This window comes from Lagopus leucura, unplaced genomic scaffold (genome assembly GCF_019238085.1).
Source record: "Lagopus leucura isolate 7727_CA_CO unplaced genomic scaffold, USGS_WTPT01 153-0_obj-0_obj, whole genome shotgun sequence".
Classification (NCBI taxonomy): Eukaryota; Metazoa; Chordata; class Aves; order Galliformes; family Phasianidae; genus Lagopus; species Lagopus leucura.
The window spans coordinates 4927-14677 of NW_024965520.1; the positions used below are offsets into that span (position 1 = coordinate 4927).

Consider the following 9751-nt stretch of genomic DNA (forward strand, 5'->3'; position numbering starts at 1 on the left):
CCCCCCCCCCCTAAATAAAGCAGATTTGCGGCCCCAAAGCCGATCCCGCCCCATAACCCCACGCTGCCCCCAATGTGAGGGGAGGGCTCCCCTCCGTGCCCCAATCCTAAACCCAATCCCACCTCCCCCAATCCCACCTCCCCCAAACCTGGAGCTGCACGCCGGGGCTCTGTGGGATCTATGGGGCGGTGGAGGGCCGTCCTCCCCCCGCTGGCGCCGCCCCCGTAGGCACGCAGTGGGGCCCCCAGGGGAACCACGGGGTCCCGAAGAGTCCCTGCCGTGTCCCAAAGTGCCCCCAAAATGTCCCCGTTCTCCGGTCCCAAAGTGTCCCCGTTGAATCACAAAGTACCCAAAGTGCCCCCAAATGTCCCCTACCCCATCCCAAAGTGCCTCCTTGGGATCACAGAGATCCCATTGCGTCCCAAAGTGCCCCAAAGAGCTCCGATGTGCCCCCCAAGTGCCCCCAGATGCCCCCTACCTCACCCCAAATCGTCCCCATTGAATCGCAGGGTTCCCATTGTGCCCCAAAGTGCCCCCAAATTGTCCCCATTGTGTCACAAGTGTCCCCATTGACTCACTGAGAGCATCCGTTGTGTCCCAAAGAGCCCCAGTGTGCCCCAAAAGCGCCCCCAAATGTCCCCTCCCTCACCCCAAAGAGCCCCCATTGAATCACAGAGATCCCGCTGTGCCCCAAAGTGCCCCAAAGTGCCCCAAAGTGTCCCAAAGTGTCCCCTTGACTCCCAAAGAGTTTCTATTGTGTCCCAAAGAACCCCAAACTGGCCCTGAGAGCCCCAAAGTGCCCCCAAATGTCCCCCACCCCTCCCAAAGTGCACCATTGAACCAGAGACCCCACTGTGCCCCAAAGTGCCCCAGTGTCCCCGCTATGTCCCCAAGTGTCCCCACTGAATCACAGTGTTCCCGTCATGTCCCAAAGAGCTCCAAACTGTCCCAAAGACAACCAGTGTGCCCCCAAAATGTCCCCAAATGTCCCCTACGGCCCTCAAGTGTTCCAGAGTGCCTCCAAAGTGTCCCCAGATGTCCCCTACCCCATCCCAAAGTGTCCCCATTGAATCACGGATGTCCCATAGTGGCCCAAAGCGCCCCACAGTGTCCCCATGACGCCCCACCGTGTCCTCAGGGACACAAAATATCCCCAAACGTCCCCTACCCCATCCCCAACTGCCCCAAAGAGCCCCAGACCGTCCCAAAGAACACCTCTGTGTCCCCAGAGTGCCCCCAAATGTCCCCTACCCCGTTCCAAAGTATCCCCACTGATTCACAGAGTTCTTGTCGTGTCCCAAAATGCCAAAGACTGGTCCGAAGAGCCCCCATGTGTCCCATCATGTCCCCAAAGAGTCTCCAGCTGTCCCCTACAGCCCCAAAGAGCCCCGATTTGCCCCTAAAGTGCCCCCAAATGTCCCCTCCTCTGTCCTGAAGTGTCCCCATTGAACCACAGAGTTCCCACTGTGACCCAATGTGCCCCAAAGTGTCCCCCAGTGTCCCCATACCCCACACCAAACTGTTCCCATTGAATCACAGAGATCCCATGGTGCCCCAAAGTGCCTCAGTGTCCCCGCTGTGTCCCCAAGTCCCCCCGTTGACTCACAGAATGTCCCCACATGTCCCGATCCCCATCCCAAAGTGTCCCCGTTAAATCACAGGGATCCCTTGGTGCCCCAAAGGGCCCCAAAGTGTCCCCATGATGCCCCAAGGTGCCCCAGTTGTCCCCCAAACCGTCCTCACTGTGCCCTGTCCCCATGGGGTCCCAAAGCATTGCTGTGCTGTCCCCCTTATCCCCATGTCCCCACTGATGTCCCCATTGTTGTCCCAGTGTCCATATATCCCCACCAGTGTCCCCATGTCCCTGATGTTGTCCCCGTGTCCCCATGTCCCCACTGTTGTCCCCTTTTCCCCAGTGGTGTCCCCACATGTCCCTATGCCTCCAATGGTGTCTCTGTGTCCCTGACGGTGTCCCCACGTCCCCATTGATGTCCCCACGTCTCTGATGGTGTCTCTGTGTCCCCATCTTCCCCCTGGTGTCCCCATGTCACCAAACTGTCCTCATGTCCTTACAATCTCTTTATTGAGGAGCACCGCTCCTGCCCACGCATCTCCACACCCCGTCCTGGGTGTCCCCTCCCTACAGGGTCCATGTCACCGTCCCCAGCGGTGTCCCCATCCCTCGTGCCACCTTCAGGTGCTGTCACCCACAGTCTGATGTCCTTGAGTCCCCATGGTGTCCCCATGGCGTCCCCCATGGTGTCCTCGTGGTGTCACATGGTGTCACATGGTGTCCTCATGATGTCCGCATGGTGTCTTCATGGCGTCTTCATCATGTCCCCATGGTGTCCCCATGGTGTCCTCATGATGTTCTTGTGGTGTCCCCATCATGTCCCCATGGTGTCTCCATCAAGTCCTCATGGTGTCCCCATGGTGTTTCCACGATGTCCCTGCAACGTTCCCATGCTGTCCCCATGCTGTCCCGCAGTGTCCCCACGGTGTCCTCGCGGTGTCCCTGTGTTGTCCCCATGTCACACGCTACCCGTCAGGGAAGATGTGTCCATACTGGTTGAGGATGAGCTCCACCACCTGGTTCTGGAACACCATGTGCACAGCCATGCTGCCCTCCTCGCTCGGCGCCCGCAGCAGCGTTGGGCCGAAGACGATGGCGACGCTCTGCACCGACATGCGGTTCTCCTCCTTGAACTCGATCACCCTGCGGCAGGACGAGGGACAACGTCACCACCGGGCCCCGAAATGGGACCCCAGCCCCCAAAATGGGACCCCAGCCCCCAAAATGGACCCCAGCCCCCTAAATGGGACCCCAGCCCCCTGAATAGGATCCCCGCCCCCAAAATGGGACCCCAGCCCCCAAAATGGGACCACAGCCCCGAAATGGGACCCCACCCGCAGGGCTCTGCAGGACCTCTCAATCCCCGTCACAGCGGAGTTATGCAGACCCCCGAGGCCCCCGTGGGGATCTGGAGGATCCTAAGACCGGTTCCTATGGAGATCCCTGAACCAGTCCCACTGGGACTCTGGAGGACCCCGAGACCAGATTCTATAGGGAACCCCAGAGCCTGGTTCTTACTGGGTTCTGGAGGACCCCAAATCTGTTCCTGTGGGGAACCCCAGCACCAGTCCCTATGGGGCTCTGGAGGACCTCAAGACCAGTTCCTGTGGGTCCCCAAACCAGTTTCAATGGAAATCTGGAGAACTCCAAGAGTGGTTCCTATTGGGAACCCCCACATCCCAGTCCTATGGGAACCTCTAAAACCCATCCCTATGGGGCTCTGCAAGAACCCAAGACTGGTTCCTATGGGGAATCCCAAAGCCAGTCCCTATGGGGCTCTGGAGGACCCCAAGATCTGTTCCTATGAGGAAGCCCAACACTGGTACCTGTGGAGCTCTGCAGGACCCCAAGGCCCATTCCTATGGAGATCCCCAAACCAGTCCCTAGTGGGGCCCTGGAGGACCCCAAGATTTGTTCCTGTGGGGCTATGAGGAACCCCAAGACCCATCCCTGTGAGGATGTGGGGAACACCCAGACCTGTTCCCATGGGGAGCCCCACAGCCAGACCCCGTGTGGGTTTGGGTAAACCCAGAACCTGGTCCATCTGAGGTCGCAGGGTCCCTGAAACCTGACCTCTCCCTCCATGCACCCCAAACGTCTTTAGATTGGACCCATACCCACGATGCGGCCCCGTCCCCCCCCTGCCTTGGGGTTTTGGTGGCCCCATGGCGGGACACGCGGTGTCACCTGCAGAGGTGCCCAAAGAGGACCTCCATGGTGTCGTGGTTGGCGGGCGGCAGCGAGCGCACGAGGTCACGGATGCAGCGTCCCTTCAGCACCGGGTCCTGCATCTCTGCAAGGGGACGGGACGCGGTGTGGGGCGGTGATGCTGGAGGATGGGCCGCCCCCGGTGTCCCCATCCCCGTCCCCGTCCCTTACTGATGGCGGCGATGAACTTGTCAAAGTGCCCAAAGGGGACGAGCGGCTCCGGCAGCTCACGGAAGAACAGCTTGAGGGCACCGGTGATGACGTGGACGTCCTCCCAGCGCCCGTCGTCCAGGTCCAGGTGTTCCTCTGCGGGGACACGGGGACACCTCGGACACGGGACACCCACAAAGGTGGCATTTGGGGACACCCCTGGGACATGGGCACAGTACCGTGGTCCACTTTGTAGCGCAGCTTCTGGATGGTGGCCAGGTTGCCGCTGACCCGGTAGAGCCCGTCGATGTCCAGCCCTGAGGGGTGACAACTCCCGGTCATCCAGGTGATGCTGCCACCGAGGTGGTGACAGCGGGTGGCACTTTGAGCACAGACGTGTCAACGCATGGCCACAACCCAGCGGATTTTGGGGGGAAACCCAATGGGATTCCCTGACGTCAAAGCCGGGCTTTCCCTGGGGAGAATGCCACCCCCCATCCCCAGGGCTGTCCCCACACGGTCATCCAGGTGGCACTGCACAGTGACAGCCAGTGGCACTTTTAGCATGGCCACACCGACACACAGCTCCAACCCGATGGATTTTGGGGGGAACCCCATGGGATTCCCTGCTGCCAAAGCTGAGCTTACCCCAGCGAGAGTCACCAGCCCACCCCGTGTCCCCACGTCCCCAGGGCTGTTCCCACATGGTCACTGGTGGCACCAGGGTGGGGACAGCCAGTGGCATCTCTTAGCACCACTGTGCCATCTAACAACCCAACCCAATGGCTTTTTGGGAAACCCCGATGGGATTCCTCATCAAACTTGGACTTTCTTGATTGAGAGAAGTGATGCCACCACCCCGTCCCCACGTCCCCACATCTCCATGTCCCCACATTCCCATATCCCCATGTCTCCATGTTGCCACAATCCCATCCCCACATCCCCATGTCCCCACATCCCCACATCCCCACGTCCCCATGTCCCCACATCCCCACATCCCCACATCCCCACGTCCCCACATCCCCACATCCCCACGTCCCCATGTCCCCACATCCCCACATCCCCACATCCCCATGTCCCCACATCCCCATGTCCCCACGTCCCCACATCCCCACGTCCCCACATCCCCACGTTGGCACCTCTCCTCTCCACGCTCTGGATGCACTGCTGGACAAACCGTGGCACCGTGCCGTGCTCCCGCTCACACAACGCTTGCAGCGAGCACCCAAAAACCTGATCTGGGGGAAAAAAGGGGAGGTGGGCACGGATGGGAGGTGACATCTCGGGGACACCCAGGGCACATCCCTACCTTTGATGTACCCACGCTCACGCAGGGACTGCAGCGTCGGCCTCCGCTGGAGGAATTTGCGCAGTTTGTTGCGCACTTTGCTGGAATCGCTGTCGCCTGGGCTGGCTGCTGTGGGAGGGGGCAGGGTGAGCATCACCCGCGGGGACATCGGGGCGGCGCTCACCCGCTGCCCTCCTCTCCTCACCGCCCAGCTTCTCCCGCGAGCCGAACTCCGTCCCGCTCTCGGCGTCCTCCTCGGTGGGGACATCGGAGCCCTGGGGGGCAGTGGGGTCAGTCGGAGGGGTTGGGGATGCGCGGGGGGACGCAGCAGTGCGGCCGCCCCTCACCATCAGCACGATGCTGTCGGCGATGGCCCGGTGCCACGTGGTGACGATCTGCTCCGAGTCGTGCTGGATGAGGAACTCGGAGCCTTCCCGCGTCCTCAGCTGGGGGTGGGATGGATGGGGTGAGGGGTGACCCCATAGGCTGACCCACATCCCCGCGCCGTCCCCCCGCTCACCTCCAGCACGTGCTTCTTGCTGGATTTCTCCTTGCTGGCCCAGGCGATGGCGGCTCCACGCAGCTCCACCGTGTGCTCCGGGGTGGTCAGGGTGGTGGGGTGCCGCTGTGTGTGGGGACGGGGAGTCACCCCAGGACGCCGCTTTGGGCTTTTCTCCACCCAAAATGGGGCCCTTAGGGGCAGCGCTGTCCCCACGACCGCAGTGGGACCCGTCTGTCCCCACCCCGTGACAACGAGGGGACCCTGCAGTTGTGGGGGTCACCCGCATCTCCCTGTCCTGTGCCACCATCTGTGGGTGACCCAAGGATCGCTGTCACCTTATGGGACAGCCCTGAAATGAGCCTGAGGGGTCTTTGGGGTGGGACTGCTGCTGTCAGCCCCGTCTGTGCTTCTGGCCGTCTGTGGGGGGCACGTCCCTTTTGGGCCTTATGGGGACAGGCTGTCCTGCCCCGTGTCCTGGCTCTGGATGCATTCCCCTTCACCAACTCCAACCAATTGATGCTGGAGACCCCAAGCCACCTCCCTGCTGTGGGGACAGCAGTGTCACCCTGCGCTGGCCCCATAAGCACTGTGGGGTGTTGCAAGACCCCGGTGCAACTTCTGCATTCGGTGCAGGCTGTGGGCTGGGACAGGCATCGCTTCCTCCAACAGATGGTGCGTGTGACAGCAAGGGGCGCAGCACCCACATGCACCCACATGCACCCACACAGCACCCACACAGCACCCACACAGCACCCACATGCACCCACACAGCACCTGCATGGCTTGGACACTCTGCCATGTCCCACATTGCCACCATGTCCAGCCCTGAGCAAGGTCTGTCCTTGTGCCGTGGATCCTGACTCCATCCCACAGCTCCTGACCTTACCCCAGTGGCACTGACCCACACCCCATAGGTTCTCACTCTCTCCTGTTCTGCTCTTGTCCCGTGGGTCCTGACCCCAACTTGACACGTCCTGACCCCACACCATGGCTTTTCATCCTCTCCTATTGGGTGCTACATTTGTCCCATGGATTCTGATTCCACCCCACGGCTCCTGGCCCCCTCCCATGGATTCTGACTCCCCCCCATGTGTTTTGGCCCCCTCCCACGGTTCTCATCCTCTACAGTTGGGTTCTGCTCTTGTCCCATGGCTCCTGACCCCATCCCACCGGCCTTGGTCCCATCCTGTGGGTTCTTGCCCCCTCCTGTTGGGTGCTGCTTTTATCTCATGGCTCCTGATCCCATCCCGTGTGTTCCTGCCCTCTCCTGTTGGGTTCCATTCTTGTCCTTTGCATCCTGACCCCATCCCACGAGTCCTGGTCCCACCCCATGGCTCCTGACCCCATCCCATGGATTCTCTCCCTCTCCACTTGGGTGCCGCCCCTCCTGTGGCCCCATGGCGCTCACCAGGGCTCCCGCAGCCGAGTGCTTGGAGTCCTTGAAGAAGGTCAGGATTCCACCCTCCAGCACCGTCCAGGAGGAGCTCCAGTTTTTCCTGGGGTCAGAGGGAGGTGGGGGTCACAGCGGGGGCAGCGCAGCCACCCTTGTCCCCTCTGGAGGGACGTGGGGACGCACTCACCGTATCCGCTTCCCTCTGTCCATCGTCTTGGTCCTGTTGAGCACCCCAGCCTTGTCGAGGCTTTTGAGCTGGAGAGGAAGGCGCAGCGTCAGCTCTGCCGCGGCCTGCAGAGCCCCTGCCTCTGTGTGCTCCCATGTCCCCACGGTGTCCCCAGGATGCTCACCTTCTCCTCACGGAGCCCTGGTGATGCCGGGCTGCCACCTGGCCATGCGAGCAACCCGCTGTCCTGGCTGGAGCTGCTGCTGGCCCGCTGGTGGAGGCCACCTGCCAGGACCTGGGGACAGTCACCAGCCATCATCCTCATCCTCATCCTCATCCCCATCCTCATCCCCATCCTCATCCCCATCCTCATCCTCATCTCATCCTCATCCTCATCCTCATCCTCATCCCCATCCTCATCCCCATCCCCATCCCCATCTTCATCCCCATCCTCATCCTCATCCTCATCTCATCCTCATCCTCATCCTCATCCTCATCCTCATCCTCATCCCCATCCTCATCCTCATCCTCATCCCCATTCCCATCCTCATCCCCATCCCCATCTTCATCCCCATCCTCATCCTCATCCTCATCTCATCCTCATCCTCATCCTCATCCTCATCCTCATCCTCATCCTCATCCTCATCCCCATCCTCATCACCTTTCCTATCCCTATCCTTATTCCTGTCCCCATTTTCACCTCTACCCCAATCCCAATCTTCATCTTCATCCCTGTCCCCCCCCATCCCCATCCCAACCCCGTCCTCATCTTCATCCCCATCCATTTTCACCCCATCCCATCATCACACCCATCCCTGTCCTTATCGTCGCCCCCATTTTCATCCCCATCCCTGTTGCCATCCCCATCCTCATCCTCACCTTCATCCATTTTCACCCCCCCCATCCTTACCCCCTTTCCCCATTTTCACCCCCCAACTCCACCCCATCCTCATTCCGATTCTTGTCCCCATCCTCATCCCCATCCCTGCTGCCATTCCGCCTTCATCCTTACCTTCATCTTCATCTTCATCCCCATCTCCCCCCCCTTTCCCCCTCCCTGACCCCATACCGTCTCGGTGCCGTGTGCCTCCCGCTCCCCAGGGGCTCCGTCCCACCGTGGGGACACCGCCAGCTCCTGGTGCCACCGGGGGGGTGGGCAGGGAGCCGCCCCCCACCGGTAGGAGCCCGGTGGCGAGCCGTCCTCCTCGGGGCAGGGCTCCAGCTCATCTGGGGACAGCTCGGGGTAATCGGCCTCGGGGGTGGGCGGCTGCGGGGCGGGCGGGAAGGTGACCAAGAGATCCCATCCCAGCCCCACTGCATCCCCGCCGTGTCCCTCTTGTGTCCCCATTGGGTGCCCCTTAAGCCCCTGCTGCATCTCCACTGTGTCCCCATCGTGTCCCCGTTGTACCTTCATTGTGTCCCCACATTGTGTCCCCACTGTGTCCTCATTATGTTCCCGCTGTATCCGTATTAAATCCCCACTGTGTCCCCACTGCATCCCCATTGTGTCCCCATTATGCCCGCACTGTGTCCCCCTCACATCCCCAGTTTGTCCCCACTATGTCCCACTGCATCCCTGCTTTGTCCCCATTGCATCCCCCACAACCTCCCCATCGCATCCCCACTGTGTTCCCACTTTGTCCCCATTTTGTCGTGTCCCCCCACTGTGTCGTGTCCCCACCTCATCTCCACTGTGTCCCCATTTGGCCCCCACTGTGCCCCCATCGCATCCCCATTTCTTCCCGCTGAGTCCCCATTTTGTCCCCACTGCATCCCCATCGTGTTCCCATCATGTCCCCACCGTGTCACGTCCCCATTCCCACTTCATCTCCACTGTGTCCCCATCGCATCCCCATTTTGTTCCCATCGTGTCCCCATCATGTCCCCACCGTGTCACGTCCCCATCCCCACTTCATCCCCACTGCATCCCCACTGTGCCCCCACTCTGCCCCCCGTGTCCCCATCGCACCCCCTGCTCCCCGCAGTCTCACCCTGTGCTCCATGGGGCTGTAGGGCGCCATTCCCATCTCCTCATCCCAGGTGCCATCTCCCACGCTCTGTGGGTCCCACGGCCCCTCGCCTGTCACTGAATCGTAGGAGAGCGCCGGCCCGCTTGGCTCCTCCTGGTGTCCCCACATGGGGGGGGACGCGCCGGGACTCACGGCATCGCCATCCAGCTCGAAGGGCCGATCCCACGTCGTCTCCCCAGTGCTGGGGTTGTAATAAAACAAATGTCCCGACTCCGAGTCGCGGTGGGTCTCCCAGTCGGCGCTGTGGGGCTGCAGGGCTGTGCTGCACGCGGCGGCCTCCCGCTGCAGCTCCTGCAGGTTGAGGTAGATGTGGGCTGAGGGCTCCTCCGGCTCCCGGCGCTCCTGGGGGGACGAGGGGGTGTCAGCGAGGGGTCTGGGGGGTCCAGGCACGGGGGACCCCGATAGCAGGGCACCAACATCGGCCACACGACATCAGGGCCC

The 9751-nt window shown here is 61.5% G+C and overlaps 2 protein-coding genes across 2 annotated transcripts in view; both read right to left on the reverse strand.

The window, feature by feature from the left end:
- TMEM98 (transmembrane protein 98) overlaps nt 1–206 on the reverse strand; it is a 4393-nt gene extending 4187 nt beyond the window's left edge. The window contains exon 1 of the mRNA XM_042892635.1: nt 149–206. The gene's annotated coding sequence lies outside the window, so the exon portion shown is untranslated. The remainder of the gene's footprint in view (nt 1–148) is intronic.
- Nucleotides 207–2357: 2151 nt separating this feature from the next.
- Nucleotides 2358–9742, reverse strand: LOC122192151 (rho GTPase-activating protein 27-like; the record flags this gene model as incomplete). The annotated part of the gene is made up of 14 exons (XM_042892631.1): nt 2358–2716; nt 3761–3866; nt 3953–4087; nt 4171–4248; nt 5071–5169; nt 5241–5348; nt 5425–5494; nt 5567–5665; nt 5740–5844; nt 7130–7217; nt 7302–7369; nt 7465–7575; nt 8350–8547; nt 9272–9742. Coding segments are annotated over 14 exons (1914 nt in total), but the record flags the coding sequence as incomplete, so codon positions are not given.
- Between the last annotated feature and the right edge of the window lie 9 nt (nt 9743–9751).